The sequence below is a fragment of the Castor canadensis genome, chromosome 15, assembly GCF_047511655.1.
Source record: "Castor canadensis chromosome 15, mCasCan1.hap1v2, whole genome shotgun sequence".
Lineage (NCBI taxonomy): Eukaryota > Metazoa > Chordata > Mammalia > Rodentia > Castoridae > Castor > Castor canadensis.
The window spans coordinates 28,185,244-28,202,937 of record NC_133400.1 but is presented as its reverse complement, the minus strand read 5'-3'; the positions used below and the strand labels follow the sequence as shown (position 1 = coordinate 28,202,937).

The following is a 17,694-nucleotide window of genomic DNA, read 5'->3' as shown; positions in this document are numbered from 1 at the left end:
TTAATGACACCAAGCCTCTGACTTAAAAAAGCTCAAATAAAAGAAACAAAGGCAGAAGTGGCAACTTCAGTTGACAATTATGCCACCAGACATTCTGGGGTTTAATTTAGGCCATGTCCACTGCACTCTTCCTGTACAAAAAGCATTCACTTGGATGACTGTCTCTTCTATCTACAAACCAGTCACCCTGCGTTACTACGGTCTTGACTTTGTTACTCATTTCAGAATGAGTTACTGCCAGTTTTTATTTCTAGAGCAAAATCAGAGTGCCTTACCCTGCTAGATTCAGGGCTCCACCATGCCTAAGTGAGTCTCTCTTTATTCTGTGAGAAACCTTTGCATCTTCATTCTATTCTGCCTTTTAGTTTCTTCAGAGGAAAGTCCATCTTGTTATCCTGACTCAGCTCTAAACCCCAGGGTGAGGATGCCAAGTATTATCAGACAGGCAGGATTTCTTAGTCATTTAATTTTGGGTTTTAAATTCCTAAAAACACAGCATCAACAACTAAAACTTTTAAGCTTTTACTTGTCACATGATGTTGAGGAAGAACTCTTGCAAATCTTCAGGACAAGTAACTCAGAACCAACCTCACTTTTTTTCCCTTTGGTCATACTGAGGTTTGAACTCAGAGCCTTGACTTGCATTCTACCACTTGAGCCATGCCCCAGTCCTTAAGCTCACATGTAAAGAACCACTCAGGGAGGACAGGAATGACTGCTGGGCAGTGAGTTCTAAGAAATAAATGACTCTGGGTCTTCTCAGTAGGTGCATGTCCATAAGTTATTAGCTGAGTTACACAACCTCATATCTTGCAAGGCTTCTGTAAGAAATGAGAAAATAAAATATATAAAGTACTCAGCAGGAGCTAGTATACTGAGCTCAACAGAAAAATGTTCTCAGAACTCTGGGCTTCCACTTCTCTGTGGCTGGATTATTTGCCTTTGCTTGTAACAGTCCTATAAAACCTTTTCCTTCCTTCTCAGCCATGCTTCCCAAGACAACTCCCCATGGAGCTAAGCTATGCTTTTTTCACTATTAGAACTGCACAGTATGAGAGCTACACTTTATGATACCTGAGAAAGTACTCCTGTGGGCTGTGTCAGTAAATTATAAGAATGTCAATAAAATGCCCTACTTTTCATACCGCCACAAACTAATCTTATGGCAAGAAGGAGTTCAGAGTTTTGTGTTATTATTGTGTCTGTCTAAAAAAAAAGGAATTGCCCACCAGGAAAAAATATCTACACCCAAGCCAATACACTTAGGAGCTGTGACTCAGGGCCCAGTTTTACAACTAAAAAGAATAGAAGTTGCAGTCATGTCATTAACCTTGTTTGCTACATCTCCAATTCACATACCCATGGATCTTTTAAAATCTTACTGGCAGGATGTAAAAGCAAAAGTCTAAGAATAACTTCTGGAAATATTCTTGTTTATTTTTTCAGTACCCAGTAAGCATCAAATCTTGAGACGTGATCCCTTTTAGGAAAGTGGCCAAAAGAAAAAAAATAAGACTGAAGTTTGGATTTCAAGATGGCTAAAGACAGAATTCTTCTAAGTCAGGTGCAAAAAAAAATTAATTAATTAATTTTTAAAAACTGCTAGAATATTGCTAATTATCTAAAAGGAAAATTTTCATTATAATTAACTGACCAAAGTTCCACGCACACACAGCACTTTTTTCACTTTTTTTAAAGAAGAGAATCAGGCTAGGAGTGTAGCTCAGAGCTAGAGTGCACTGCTTAAGGTGTAGGAGGCCTTGGGTTCAATCCCCTGCACCAGACAACCCAAACAAATCACCTTGCAAGGAGGACTATCCTGTTCAAATGCCAATAGTGTCTTTGTTGGGAAAATGGCTTTTGCATCCACCTTCTGTAGGGTGGGACCCAGATGCACTTTAAGACTGGCTTTCTGCAAGATCAACACTAAGCCTTAAACTCAGTAGACAGTGGTTGAAGGTGTGAGTAGCTTAGTGGTAGAGCACACATGCTTAGCAAGCACAAGGCCCTGGATTCCATCCCTAGTACCAAAAAAGTAAAGATATAAATAAACAAACAAAAAGGCGAAAATCAGTAAGGAAACAGGAAACTCAAGAAAAAGAAATAGAGTATGTGCATCACAAATCAAGTATCTCAGAAAGGATATGCCAGAGTTTACACAGGAAAGACTCATTCAAAGATAGGTAGACAGGCCAGGCGTACACAGTGAGGCACATCTGCAAAAAGAACACCTTGGGAGGCCAAGGCAGGAGGATTTTAAGCTCGAGGTTAGCCTGGGCTACATTAAACACCCTCTCTCAAGGCAAGATGGGTGGACAGAACTTAAGAAACAAAGCCTACTGGCACAGTGTTGTAGTCATAGTGTAGTCTCAGCTACTTGGGAGGCTGAGGCAAGAAAGGTCACTGGAGCCCACAAGTTCAAAGCCAACCTGAGCAGCACAGTGAGACCCCCATCTCAAAAACAGAAAAAGAAAATAAACTGGGTGTCTCCACACCTATAATCCCAGAACTCAGGATGCTGAGGCTCAAAGATCAGGAATTTGAGGCCAGCTTGGGCTACATAGCAAGATCCTGTCTTAAAAAACAAACAAGAAACAAAGCCCCACTGAACGATCAATTATTTATCTAAATCCAGAGATATGAACCTGAAATTTTTACATTTGGAGATAATTTTGGATTAGGTCTTCTCCCACACCCATTCAGGGGAGATCAGGATTTCTGGAAAAAAAATTTTGAAAGGGGTGTGCAAAAACATAACTTTGACAGATAAAAAAAGATGGGGGTCTAACTGCAAACATACAAAATTTTACAGAATTACAAGTTCCTGCAAATACTCCTAATCAAAAAACCATTTATTTCTTCATCAGCTTTCTCTGATGACAGCCCAGTGAGGGACTCGGCATCACATTTATTTAGTGACCACACCTTGAGCCACCATCCAGAGCCTGAGCACTTTGTAAGGTCAGAAGAAATCCACGGGCCTTCTCAAACTTGCAGATCCTACAGATCACGCGGGGCATGAATCCTGGACCACACTCAGACATCGAGTTAACAACCCAGGACAAAGACCTCGGTGTTTTATAAACAAGCGTGCTAGACAATTCGGTTCGACCTGGCCAAATCTGGGAAAAACTCAGGACCGTGGGCGTTCAGACAAGTCATGAGCTCAAATTTACAATCTGCGAGCTCAGGTCCCCCCAAGCTTTGTACTTTGTTGCTAGGCACCCTAAGAGACAGGCTCTTTGAAGAAACTGAGACCCAAGGTCACAACAGTAGGCTTACGGGAAGAGCCAGGTACAGACCCAGGTGTCCTGGACAACAGTTCAGGGTTTTCCCTTCTCGGTGCGCAATGTCCGGGGCAGGCTGAGCAAGAAAAGAGGCAGCCAAAAGGGCGGAGAGCCACGGCGTCAGAAGCCCGGGGCAAGCTGGGCTAGGGCCAGACTGGCTCCTCCAACAGGCTTCGCGAGGCACAAGACCGTCGGGGCTCTCCGCGGGGCGGCGTGGCTACGTTCCCACTGAAAGACTGGGCTGCCAATAGGCAACGAGAGGATACAGGACAAGAGTGGGCAGGGAGAGGACCTTTGGGAAAAAGGTCGAGCGCTCAGGTAACCAAGAGGGTGCTCACCTGCCGCCTAGGTTACGTGCTTCTCCGCTGCCGCCGGCTTCTCGTTTCCCTCCTCTCGCGAGAAGAAGTTGCGTCGCGTCAAGAGGGCGGAAGCGGCCACGCAGACGCCCTGACGCTACCTGTCGCGTCGTTGACGTCTGCACACGTGCCCGCTTCCAAGATGGCGGCGGCGGTGTCTGGCGTCTTGGGCCTGGCTGGCTGGAGGATTCTACAGCTGCGGTGCCTACCTGGTGAGGGGGCTGCCGAGCCCGGGAGCCGGGAAGATGTGGGAAGGGGCTGCTTGTCGGCCTGGGCTGGGTGCGGGGCGGAAAAGGTCGTGGCGGCAGCTCGCTAGCAAGGTGAGGTGAAGGACATGGACACTGAGCCACCTGGGTCGCGAGTTTAATTGGCCGGCTTTGGTCTCCGTTCTTGAGCAGCGGGACAAGGCCTGTCATCCCCATTTCAAGGGTTAACGGAACCTCAGAGAAGGGCGCCACCAAGGTCACAGGGCTCTTGAGTTGCAGAACTGGCCATCGCAGACCGATTCTCTGTTTTTGGCCATCACTCCAGGGACTGCTGGGAACGCTTCACACAGAGCGTCCTGTCCATTGTTTCCCAAAACCGATCATTTCCGCGCCACTTCATTAATTTTGACATGACCCTCTCTTACCACCTTTGTCGCCTTATGCTCAGGGCTTTTCTTTTCTTTCTTTCTTTTTTTTTTTTTTTTTGTGATACTGGGGTTTGAACTCCGTACCTCACGCTTGCTAGGCAGGCGCTTTACCACTTGAGCCACACCCCCGACCCATTTTGCTTTAGTTATTTTTAAGGCAGGGTCTCCGGCTGGCCTCAGACCGCGATCCTCCTACCTAAACCTCCCACCTGAACCACCCGCGTACCTGGGTACACGAGCACTGGGCTTGTTTGTTGACGTGGGGTCTCACTAACTTTTTGCCCCAACTGGCCTCAAACCGCGATCCTCCAGATCTCTGGCTCCCATGTTGCTTCGATTACAGATGTGAGCCACCATGATCAGTCTTGCTCAGTATTTTTATTTCTGGATCTGCTTATTCTAAAAACACACATTTATTAAAAGAGGAAACTTTATACACTAATATAAATTGAAAAGCAAAGTCACCTTACACCCAATGTGGGATGCATTGACTGGATATAGCAAGTGACATATTTTCTTATGTTTCACCTCAAAATTTCTCATGAACTGCAGTAGTTCCACAGTCATACGGTGGAACCTTTTCCTACCGTTTCAGAGTTTAACAGATATCTGCTGTATTTATACTAAAATAATATACCAAAATATTGATGTTTTTATAAATGCTGTTCTGGTTTTCTTTTTCATGTGCTGATTGTTTTGGCAGTACTGGGATTTGAATTTAGGGCCTCTCACTTACTAGACAGGAGCATGCCTCCAGCTCTCCAGCTCCTTAAAAATCATTGTTCCCTGTTATTCTATAGATTTTTTTTTTTTTTTTTTTTTGAGGCAGAGTCTCACTATGTAGCCTGTGTTGGCTTGGAACTCACTATGTAGTCCAGCTGGCCTCAAATTCATGATCCTCCTACTTCAGCCTCCTGAGTGCTGGGATTATAGGTCTGTAACACCACACCCTGATGTATAGACTTTTTTTTTTAATGAGTGTCTTTTAGTTGTGTTTCTTCAAAGCTCCAGATTAAATATTTAGTAGAAGTAATGTCTGTAGCCTCACATCCACTCTTAGGTATTTACCCAAAAGGAATGAAAGCATGTGTCTACAAAAAAGATTTGTATTTGTGGCATCTTTATTTAAAATTGTTGAGCACTAAAACAGCAGCTATCCATCAACAAAGCAATTATGTTTCTTACTGGGATACTACTGGGCAACAAAATTAAAGAACTGTCAAAGACCCTGGTTAAAATGGTAAAGATAGGGTTTGTTTTAGGTGATACTGTGTTTGAACTCGGGGCCTCACACTTACTTTCCAGGCACTGTACCACTTGAGCCACTCCACCAGCCTTTTTTTGTGTTTCAAGAAGGGTCTCAAGAACTGTTTGCCCCTGCTGGCTTTGAACCATGATTCTCCTGATCTCTGTCTCTCAAGTAGCTAGGATTATAGGTGAGAGCCACCGTCACCCAGCTGTAAGGATAGATTGGCTAATAGTTGGATAACATCAACTATTTCAGAAAGGAAGAGTCTATCTCATGGAGGTGTAACTGGGCATTTTGGAAAAAGAATGAGGGAGAGGGGATTAGTAGAATCAGGAATTTGATAAATGACAAAGAGTTAATGAAATGTTAGGCCCCATTACTGAAGTTAGGAGTCTGTCTTCCCTTGGTACTGGCTGGAACAAATAGTAAAACTTGTTGACAGCATTGAGTTTTCTTAGGCAGACACTTTACAGAGGGTTAGAGTCATCTTAGTGTTAAGGCCTTGAGTGAAACTGCATTAATGTATGCTTAAGCCAAGGTGAGGCTGAGTTACTAAATGGCTCAGAGGAATCTGACTAGAGTTTGGTCAAGGAAAGAATCTTCTGTAATCCCAGCACTTGGGAGGCTGAGGCAGGAGAATTGAGAGTTCCAGGCCAACCTGGGCTACATATCGAGACGGTGTTTCAAAATAATTCTTCCTCCAGTGCTCTTCCAGACATATAAATGCGAAACCTTTTCAAGTCACTTTAACTTTTTGTTTGGGCCTCACAATATTCTCATTGAGCTAGTGGAGACTATTACTTTAAATAGGCAGATATCAATATCTGTATATTGAGGGAAATGGTTTGTCTATTGCCACACAGAAACAGGCCAAGAAGCCAGGAAGGTCTTCGGTTTCATGACTTATGACTTTTGCCACCACATCATGTCTCAAGGTTTCCAATTTACCCAAGGTTTCTGCGGGGGACCCTGGGATAAATGGTTAGAAAGGTGTCTCTGCCCTGTTTTTCCTTTTCTCCATTCTTATTGCCACTCTGTTCACAAAGGGGCTTCTCTGGTGAATAACCCTGACTGACAGGTCAGTTTCTGTTTCAGTGTCCCGCTGCCGACCACTGCTGGTGTCACGTGCCTTCCATGCTTCTGTGGGACTAAAGTCTTCAGAAGAGCAGAAGCAGCAACCTCCCCCCTCTTTTTCTCAGCAGCATTTTGAGGCACAGGGGGCAGGAAAACCCAATTCTGAGTCTCCTCGTCCATCCCCCAGGTAGGTACCAGAACTCCAATCCAGCCACTTCTGGCCATTTGCATGCTTGGGTATCTATCTGTTTGTCTTGCACTTTATCTCTCCTCCCTGCCCCCACCTGCCATCCTTTCTAAGGCTGTCTTTGAAAAGTACCAATTGTTTTTGTAAAAATGGTGCCTGTTGCCTTCTAAGGCATCTAAATAATACAGAGAAGTTCACAAAATAAAACAAAAATTACCTGCGATTACACTCACATTACTCTGATAACATTTTTGCCTTGCTGATGTTTCTGTAAGCATATTTTATACATAAATGTACATAATAAATGATTGGTTACACTCTGCACACTGTTCCAGAGCCTGTTTTTTCACTCAACAGGACATGTTTAACATCTTTCACTGTGGACATTATTTCAGTGGTTGTATAACATTTCTGGCAATGAATGGACCAAATTTTACTTAACCTATCTTATTGATGACTATTAAATTTTCTTTGCTTCTCCTTAGAAGTGGGAACATTGAGTCAAGAGATTTGCACCTATAGGGCTGGGGGCATGGCTCAAAGTGGTAGAATGCTTGGCTAGCAAGTGGAAGGTCCTGGGTTCAATCCCCAGCACTACAAAAAAAAAAAAAAAAAAAAAAGGTATGTTTAAAGTTTTGTTAAATCTGTGGGGTCACTTGCCTTCCAGAAAGATAATAATTTACATTTCCATTGGATCTGGTATTTCTTCTTAATCTTGCCACTGGAAATCGAATGTTCCTCAGTGTGTAATTAGAGTGCTCATTTTTTCTGGCTTCCTAACTAAAGTGCTTTTCATTTCAACTCAACAAATATTTTTTGAGGCTCTACTATGTGCCACACTCTGCGAGTAATAGAACCATTGCTCTGCCCTATGGAGTTACGGTCTGGGGCAGGCATGGAAGAAGAAAACCTGTAAGCAGGAAACCCCGGGTGCTTGCTGCAGGAGCACCACCTGCACATAACAAGCCTTCAAGTTTCCAGATTTCTTCTCTGACTGTGGGAGGAGAAGGATGATATATTGCAGAGAAGTGAACTTCCTCTCATACGTGCTTAGGAGAAATCCAGGGCCTCTGGGTTCCGGTTGGGCTCATTTTGCAGCCAGGCAGTGGACTGTGAGATGAAGTATGCTGGGCTCTGTCCTGGTGTCTCAGGTACACAGACCAGAGTGGAGAGGAGGAGGAGGACTATGAGAGTGAGGAGCAACTACAGCACCGTATCCTGACTGCAGCTCTAGAGTTCGTGCCTGCCCATGGCTGGACGGCAGAAGCCATTGCTGAAGGAGCCAAGGTGTGTATAGGTGAAACCATGTCAACCTGACCCAAATCAGCCTGTAGTCATGAGGCAGAGGGCCTCCCAGCTCTGCTCACATCTCCTCACAGGATTTTCTGCATTTTTTTCTTTCCGTTGATGGAAATGGCTTTTTTAGGGGGTGGTAGGGGATGAGATGGGCTCACTATGTAGTACAGGGTGGCCTTGAACTCATGACGGCAATGCACTATCATGCCCGTATTTCCAAGATAGGGTCTCAAAAACTGTTTGCTTGGGGCTGGCTTCCAACTGTGATCTTCTTGTTCCTGCCTCCTGAGTAGCTAGGATTATAGGTGCCATGAACCACCGGTGCCCCACCTATTTTATTTTATTTTTATTTTTTGGTGGTACTGGAGTTTAAACTCAGGGCCTCATACTTGCTAGGCGGGTGCTCTACCACTTCACCCACTCCACCAGCCCCAGAGTTGGTTCTTGAGAGTTATGTTCTAAGGAAGCCTGTTAGGCAAGAATGTGATCAAAACTGCCATATTTCATTCACTCTAAGATGCCACTGTTTGTAAGAAGCTGCATTATTTATTTATTTTTTAAATTTTTAATTAATTAATTAATTAATTAATTAATTTGAGATAGGGTCTAACTGGGTAGCCCAGGCTGGCCTTGAACTTTCAGTTCTCCTATCTCAGTCTCCCAAATGCTGAGGTTACAGGTATACACTACTATACTTCAAAGAAAGTACTCTTTTTAATGCATCAATTTTAAAAAATGCTGCCTATTAAGCTATGACGTGTCATAAATTCCATGAATCATAGATTTTTTTCCTAAATGAAAAAGTAGATGTGTGTTTTAGAATTAATGAGATTTGGTGTTTGAAAGTCCATAAGGGTTTTGGAGACCACCACACTGTATTTCTCTGAATAACCTACGAGTGTTTCTTCCTGCTTTTAACAGACTGCTACTTTAGAGTAAGCAGTAGGCTCTGTGTAGGCCACTGTCCAGAATCATCCAGTGTAGCCAGATACCATCCTGTGATAAGTGTCTGAGAACAGATTGAGGGAATTATAGTCAAGTCTGTCTGCCCGAGCTTGCTGCAGAACATTTTGCACAAAGGGCAAGTTTGCTGCCTTAATTTAAATTAAACTTACTTTTTTGTCTTCTCTCCCTGTCTCTCAACAGAGGTCATATGAGTCAAATGTGTAAACTTTGCTCCACTATGTAAACTTTGCTCCATTGGATATGGACATTGTAAAAACTTTGAATACAAACAGCTACAAAAAAGAATGTAAGAATAAATTATCTGGGTTCCATCTGCAGCACCACATAGAAAAAAAGAAAATCACACCAAACATCCTACTATCAACATTTCATTTTTTATGGACATCTTTTTTATTAGCGTATTACTATCAACATTTCAATGCCTACTCTTTAAATGTTTTTAAAAAGCTGTACTAGTCATTCTCTAAATATTTTTTGATTAAATAATGTGCACTAGGCACTGTGCCAGGTCCTAAGGACGTGACATTGGTGATGACAGACACAGTTCCTGCCCTGGTTGAACTTCCGTGTCCAGAATACTAACCAAATACATGCAGATATATGTACTTCTCAAATGTGTCAAGACAAATAATATATAGTGGTTGAATGGGATATACAGAGGAGACACCTGATCTAATTTGGGCTTTTGAACTGAGAACTGAGGAAGGAGCAGGCTTTATCTGGTATGGGAGGAGGCCTGAGACAGACAAGTCAAGATAGAGAAGTAGTGTGTGCAGAGTGGGAGAAATTTCAAGTAGAGTGATGCAAGATGGTGAGTACAATGGAGAAAAGTCAGGGGAGGTGAAATCAGGCCAACCCTGAAGTCGTGCTAAGGAGTTAGGCTTTTATTGTAGGAACAAATGGAGATAGAGGATTAAAATTGACATTACCTAGTATTGCTAGGGGAAAGCGAATAGTAGGCAGAAAGACTCATCGGGACCTGCCACCAATTAACCAGAAGAGATAAGATGGTTTGGCTTAGAACAGTGGCAGTGATGATATTAGTGGGTACCTTGACTATAGATTGGACAAAGGAGGGAGTGGCAAGACGTCACCAGAGTTCAAGTATGCATGTGTGGCATGTGGTAGTGTCACTTTCTGAGTTGGGTCACTGGAAGAGGGCAGGTTTAGAGAAGGATCATTAGCATAGTCTTTTCTTTTTCTTCGTTTTGTCATTAGTAGTCTTGATCTTTATTGTGTAGGAGTCTTTGAGTCAGACACATAGAGGTGTTTAGCATACAGGTATGGAACTGGAGGAGATCATGGGACTAGTGATACCCCTTTGGATGGTATACCTTATGTATGTCATAACTAAACTGGCCACAGCGAGATTGCCCAAGGCAAGGGTAATTTGGTAAGAGGAGTGCAAACCCTAAAGAAACTGACATTTAAGGGTGGGGTAGGTAGGACAGGACGAGCCATCAAAAAGTTAGAACATTCCCATGCTGGAGATGTCTAGCTGCACAAATCAGTGTGCTGAGGCTGAGTAGAATGTAAGGAAGAGGAGCAGCATTTGGTTGTGAAACGTGCCAAGCCAGAGGAAGAAGATGGAAGGTTGAGCATGATTGAACACTCGTGGGAAGAGTAGAGAAACATGAGCGAGGGTGGAGGTCCAAGAAAAGGTAGGCAAAATCAAAAGCATGAGCCTCCTTGAAGGCAAGAGAAACGAGACCTGAAGGACTGGCCTTAGGTGAAATAGGTGTAGAGTTGGAGAAGAAGGCTGCACATTTGGTTTAGAAACTAAATGTCCCCAGAGGATGGCTTCTGTTTTCTCTGAAGTAGTTGTGATTGCCTGTGAACTTGAGGTTAGGAAAGGGTGGGAGGAGACAAAGATTTGAGGAGTAGAGAAGGCTCACACTACAGAAAGTGGTGAAAGAAGTAGAGAACAGAAATTAGTAGGATTGTGGGGGGAGGGCATGGCTCAAGTGGTAGAGTGGTTGCCTAGCAAGTGTGATGCCCTGAGTTCAAACCCCAATACCACAAAAAGAAGTTAGCAGGATTGTTTGGAAAAATCAGATTAAACTGAATAATCTTGACAGTTAACTGACTTTTCTCACTGAATGTCTTCTTTCATAGTGACTGTGTCTTATCTCTTGTGTTTACTCAACTTCAGTTGATAAACATTTGGATTTTTCCAATTTTTTTATATCATAGGCCTGTTTGTACAATATATTTGTATACAGTTTTGATTAATTCTTAAGGACAGATTTCAAGAAGTGAAGTTGCTCTTTCAGGGACCCTATCACTCAAGTTTCAGTCAGGAGAAAACAACCACAGGAGTTAATAGAACAGAGGGAAAGCCAAGTGCCAGTGGCTCATGCCTGTAATCCTAGCTACTCAGGAGGATCTCGGTTTGAAGCCAGCCCAGGCAAATAGTTTGAAAGACCCCCATCTCCAAAATAACCAGAGCAAAATGGACTGGAGGTGTGTCTCAAGCAGTAGACACATGCCTGCTTTGCAAGTATGAAGCCCTGAGTTAAAACCCAAGTCCCACCAAAAAGAAGAAAAAAAAAAGTTGCTGACTAGATATAAAGTTGGTAACCAGGTAACAAAGAAGTAAAAAAAAAAAAACCCAAAAAACTGCCATATTATGAAGGTAGCACTGCAAGAAGCAGCCCTGTCCCAGCGCTAAGAGAACAAATGGAAGATGTGGAATGATTAAAACTAGGTTTGAAGGAGAGGCCCTGTGGAGAGGAATCAAGAGCTGGTGCAGGTGTTTCCATGCTTGAAGGGGAGTCCTTTGGGACTGCCACCCCACCTGGGGCAGAATTGGGAGGGATGGTGGCTTGATGAAACTAGTGCTTCAAATATTGAGAAAACTGCAGACTGGGTCCTGCTGCCAGGGCGGGGTGGAGAGACATTCCTGGGATACTGTTCCCAGGAATCTCAGGTCCCTTCTTCCTCATCCTCTCGCTGGGGACCCACAGGTAGCTAGCCAAATGGTGTGCATTGCAGTCCAAGTCTGCAGGGGCAGGTATAGAGCTGAGACAATGACAACTGGCCCAGAGAGTATATGTATCTTTGATGTTCTTGTTGCATACGTGCCTGCCTATTAGGTGATTAGCCTGTGGATGAAAGCTTTTTCTCTCTCTGTTTTGAAACAGATCTTGCTGTGTAGCCCAGACAGGCTTTGATCTGGATCCTCCTGCCTCCTGAGGAGGAGCTTTCAGCCCCATTTCCTCATATATAAAATGTGGGTGGTGCTAACACGTATCTGAAGAGCTGCCGTGAAGGTGCATAGAGACTGTGTGCAATGTGTGTAACCTGCAGTGAGCATTACTGTCACCCTAGTGTCAGTGCTGCTGCAGCTCTGTCCTTGTGCCAAATTGTCTTCCATAAAGATAGCTTCCCCTCTCAGCAGGAGGAGTTCATGTTTAATATATTTTTGTTCCTGTCCTGCTGTCTCCTATTGCTGTCAGGTTTCTGCCTCTGGTAGATGCTCAGTGATTGCTATGGATCAGGAATAGTGCAGGGTTTCTGTGGCTTTGTTAATCCCCTGACAACTCATTAAGAAAAGTTTTGCGTGGGTGTGTTGGTGCACTTGAGATCCCAGCACTTGAGAGGTGGAGGCAGGATGATCATGAGTTCAAGTCCAGCCTGGACTATATAAAAAGATCCTATTTCAAAAAAGACAAGGAAGGGAGAAGAGGGAGAGGAGGTAGACAGACAGGAGGAAGGAAGGGGGTTGGGGGCTTGTGACTCATTCCTATAATCCTGAGACCCCCATCCCAGGTTCCAGGGTTCCAGTGCCAGAACCTAATTCTAATTGACCTATGCTAGAAGGGGAATGTTTTTACTCATTTAATTATAGAAAGCTTTGGAGGGAACTCTGACACAGTGTTCCTAGGCTGTGCTCCTCACCACCTCTGCTTTGCTCTGCCTCCTGTCTGAGCTTCCTTCTCAGGGCCTTTCCACGGGACTAAACATGACTTGGCAGCCCACACTGAGGGCTTTCCCCTCAGTATGAGTGGTGAGGGTCCCAAAGTAGTCCTGCATTGGGTCCCTTGCCCATTCTGAGCCAGTCACTAAGCTCATCATCCAAGCCTGGAGCTGTGCTTTGCCCACACACCAAATGCTTGGTGGGGTATGAAGAGCTGGTGGTTGTTAGCTTCAAAGAAAACTTAGGAGTTCAAGAAGTGAAGAGTAGGGGTCCCACTGCAAATCAAGCCCCTGCTATGGGAAGAAGCCTTAATGATGAACAGGCAACTAGCATCCACTGCACTGGCCTACCACTCATCTGTGTCTTCCCTCCCTTCTATAGTCTCTGGGACTCTCCAGTGCAGCAGCCAGCATGTTTGGGGATGATGGCAGTGAGCTGATCCTGCACTTTGTGACGCAGTGCAATGCTCAGCTTACCCACATTCTGGAAGAGGAGCAGAAGCTGGTGCAGCTGGGCCAGGCAGAGTAAGTCCTATGGCATTATTGCTCAGGGCAGCAGCGAGGATGGGGGACTCAGGCTAATGGAGCCAATCCAAGTAGAGTCAAAAGAAAGTGGCATAATGGCCAAGCAGCCAGTTCTGATGGTTTCCCTCAGGAGCTAGAGACCCTCTTTCCCAGAGCTGAGTATGCAGTGTACCCAGAGATACACTGTTTTCTTTTTCCTCTTCCAGGAAGAGGAAGACAGACCAGTTCCTGCGGGATGCAGTGGAAACCAGACTGAGAATGCTGATCCCGTACATTGAGCACTGGCCTCGGGTACAGTCCACATCCAGGCCCTAAAGCAACAATAATACTAACATTTCTCATTCTCAGCACCTTCCACCCAGAGGACTATGCACAGTTTAGAAGTCAGCTCACTAACCTCCATAACCCAGGAAGGCTTAATACATTTGGCAGAGCTGGTTTCAAGCTTGGGAGTACCAACAGAGCAGCTCCAAGCCATCTATGTCTCAGTTCTTAGACTTGGGAGTGGCCTGCATATTAGTTCATATCCTGGGTGGACCCAGTGGCCTGAACATGCCACCAGGTCTTTAATAAAGAATCCATGAAAGAGATTAGCATAGTCAGAAGATCTAATTGGCCATCTTTGCTTCAGTTAGCCTGTTGTGTTCCAGATCTCAAGAACTAGGACTTCTTGTCATATTGTCAGCGCGGTGCTTGGGGAAGGAGATTGCATTCCAAGGGCTGTCTTCCCTTTCTCTGAAGCTTCCTTTTTCCTCTTTCGAAGCCTGTCACAGTGTGGGCCATTCTCTGAGTTGAAAAGTACAGAGTTAAAGCACATCAGAAATGAGAGGTTCAAACTGCCAGTGTCTTCCCTCCAGTTGGAGCACTGTTGCACATGTGATGCTTTTCATCCAGCTGACATACATTCAAGCACTTGCAGCTTGCCTAACCCCAGGCTAGGTGTGAGAGGTCATAGCCAAGTCAGTCCTGCCCTTGTGTTAAAGCTCTGATTCTACATTGTTGGGGCCATTGGCTACCTTCCTGATTCAGCACCCTAGACTCCCCTACTTTTGACCTCCCCACTCCTCTGCATCTAACTGAAAGGATGGGGTGCCCTCCCCTGTCCTTGCTTTCAGGACTCTTAGACCAGGCTAGACCTTTCTGCTATCCATAATTCCCAAATCCAAATGTTAGGGATGGAAAATCTGATTGGGCCATTTTAGGATGCAGTTGTGCCCCTGGCTTTCATCAGCTGTAGGATTGTTAGCTGCCAGGAGCTTACGCTGGTGGGTGGAGATGGTAGGTCTCAGAGAACCCGAATGGGACCATCCCTGTTGTACACTCTGTGAACCCCCTATGTGCTATTGTTACCTGCATGTGGTACCTGTTCCTCTGTCATTCTCTCCTTAGGCCCTCAGCATCCTCCTGCTCCCTCACAACATCCCACCCAGCCTGAGCCTGCTCACCAGCATGGTGGATGACATGTGGCATTACGCTGGGGACCAGTCCACGGATGTGAGTGTTCTCTGCGGGCCCCAGGACACCAGAAAGGCTAGGGTTAAGCATTTCTCCAAGAAGTTTGTGAAATTGCTTTGATCACAAATCTCCTTGGGGTGCCTGCAGTGTCATTCCTAAATTGTGAGGAAAGCTTCTCGATAGGACAGAGTGGGAACTAGGTCATCTTTGTTGAAGAACCAGCATTTGAACATAAATTTGTGATTGGGTTGCTTTTTTATAACCATTTCCTTTTCTGTCTCTTAAGATGTAGATTCTGCAGAATTCTACAGTGTCTATCTTTGCTGAGACTGGTTTTGAAAAAAAAACTAAAAAAAAATAGAATCCCATGGAGACGCCCTAAAAAGAAATTCCCTTCCCCCACACACCTTAACCTGCTTTTGTAAGAGATCAATAAGCCCCCTATGACAGTCATCAGGAAATATCTGACTTGTTAATGCTACCATATTTCTAGTGGGAAATTAAAAAACAAAGCAGCCTTCATAACAGCAATTAAAGTATGATGGCGCTTTGTGGGATCCAGGAGAGGAGGCGCACAGATACTCCGCCACACTTACAACAAAGTGCTTTAATAAGCTTCCTCCATGTGGGAATACACCACCAACAGAGATAGCAGGAAAACAAAATTAGAAAACAAAGAAATTAAAGGAATAAAACACAAGCAGCTGAGCTGCATCTCTGAAGACGGGGGGATTGAACTCTGAGATTTGCCCAGGTTTTGTGACCTGTCCCTGCCTCAGTCCTCACTCTACTGACTAGGACACTTAACGTTTGGTCATAACTGGCTGACTACAGAGCCTCCCAGGGACTCAGAATGGAAGTACTGGTTCCTGGCACACTCAACTCTAAAAGGTTAGGCTCAGACTTTTTTTTCCCCTTTTTGAGACAGAGTCCTTTTTTTATTGTTTATTCATTTATTCATATGTGCATACATTGTTTGGGCCATCTCTCCCTCAGACAGAGTCTTGTTATGTAGCTGAGGCTGACCCAGAACTCACTTTGTAGCCCAGGCTGGCCTTGAACTTGGAATCCTCCTGCCTCTACCTCCCAAGTACTAGCATTACAGGTGTGTACCACCATGTGCAGCAAAGCTTACATTTTAATCTCACAAGCAATTCTGATGCCTAGATAAATTCAGAACATTATTGTCTAGTGGGCTATTTGTTTCTATGAAGGAAAGAAGAAATCAGGAGAGAGCCCAGGAGTCCCCAAGACCTTGGGTGGGAACTACCTTAGAATTCCTGGGGCCCACAGAGCAGTGGTCAGCCCCATGCTGGGTGGGTCTTTCTGCAGTTTAACTGGTACACCCGCCGTGCTGTGCTGGCTGGCATCTACAACACAACAGAGCTAGTGATGATGCAGGACACATCCCCAGACTTCGAGGACACTTGGCGCTTCCTGGAAAACCGGATTAATGACGCCATGAACATGGGCCACACTGCCAAGCAGGTAGTTGGGGACTGGCCATTTGAGAACCTCAGCACATCATCTTGCCTGGCTAGTCTGTCCTTAACCATACTTCACCCGTGTGTGATTGTGTTGTCCAAGGCTCCCCCCTCAGTACACTGGGCCATCTTGACTCCACTTGGTGGCTCATAGACTTCCTGACTTGTCCTTCCTGTCCCACCTTAGAGCTAATGTTGGGAGCTTACGGGAACTGACCCATGCTCCTTCTAGGTGAAGTCCACTGGAGAGGCACTGGTGCAAGGACTCATGGGTGCAGCAGTAACGGTGAGTATCGCCCAGCTCATCTCTGCCGATCTCCATTCCACGCTGGCCTTTTGCTATTTTCATGTGTCCACTGATGCCACATAGTTTTGTAGCCTTAAACTGAAAGCTAATAAGACAGACACTGGTTTAGCCATGTCATGATCCCAAATGCCCCACGTCTTTCTTTCCTGGCATCAAGAAATATTACTGACTCTGGGCCCCTGGTGTGTCAAGAATCTGTATCTTAGCCATGTCTGCCATCTTTCTCATTGGAGTTCTAAAGGCAGGGTAAGGCCTCACCACTCTCTCTGCTTCCATCCCGTATCAGCTCAAGAACTTGACAGGTCTAAACCAGCGTCGATGAGAGGAAGGCGTGTCAGCCTAAGTGCCTGGAAGGAGAGGAGCGAGCAGATAGATTTAAAAGGCTTTGACAAGTAAGAAGTGCCATCCTCGGAACAGGATGTTAATGAGAACACACTGAAGGGCTCTGGTGTCACTCCTACAGCCACCTGGAAACCAAAGGGCACTTGATAGGGCTGTGGCCAGGGATTGAGCCACTCCTGCAGTTCCTACTGTTGGGCATGGCCCCCTGACGCCTTTCTGCATTGCAGCTGTGTGATTCAAAAACAAAGCTTACACCCAAGCATTCAAGCCACAGAAACTCAGCACCTCCCTGTCATGGTTTCAATAGGCACCTTGCTCGTGTCTTAGCCTTTTTAGAAATGTTCTCTGGGCTTCCAAGCCAGAGTCAAGATCCAAAGCTACCACAAGGTGGCAGTTCATCCCTAGAACAGCACAGGGATGTGTACACAGGAGGTCATTCCCACTGTCCCTTGATGTTATCCTATGGATTCTCTCAAAGCTGCCTCCCGTAAGACTGGTGCCTGGTGGACAGTGATGCTCAGCCTGGCCAGAGCACTTTACACCAGCATGCATGCATTGTAGAATTATTAGTGTATTTAGAATCTGTAAAAATAATAAATATGTTTGAAGTAGTT

At 44.9% G+C, this 17,694-nt stretch overlaps 2 protein-coding genes across 2 annotated transcripts in view; one reads left to right on the top strand and one right to left on the bottom strand.

Annotated features, from left to right (window-relative positions):
• The window catches only part of Ciapin1 (cytokine induced apoptosis inhibitor 1), a 15,677-nt gene extending 11,923 nt beyond the window's left edge, over positions 1-3,754 (bottom strand). The window contains exon 1 of the mRNA XM_020164562.2: positions 3,626-3,754. The gene's annotated coding sequence lies outside the window, so the exon portion shown is untranslated. The remainder of the gene's footprint in view (positions 1-3,625) is intronic.
• On the top strand, positions 3,725-17,694 carry Coq9 (coenzyme Q9). The gene is made up of 9 exons (XM_020164631.2): positions 3,725-3,855; positions 6,622-6,787; positions 7,939-8,074; positions 13,350-13,492; positions 13,699-13,783; positions 14,882-14,986; positions 16,280-16,435; positions 16,664-16,717; positions 17,025-17,694. Exons 1-9 carry the CDS (start codon positions 3,786-3,788, stop codon positions 17,058-17,060), a joined length of 951 nt encoding a protein of 316 aa, XP_020020220.1. The 5' UTR covers positions 3,725-3,785; the 3' UTR covers positions 17,061-17,694.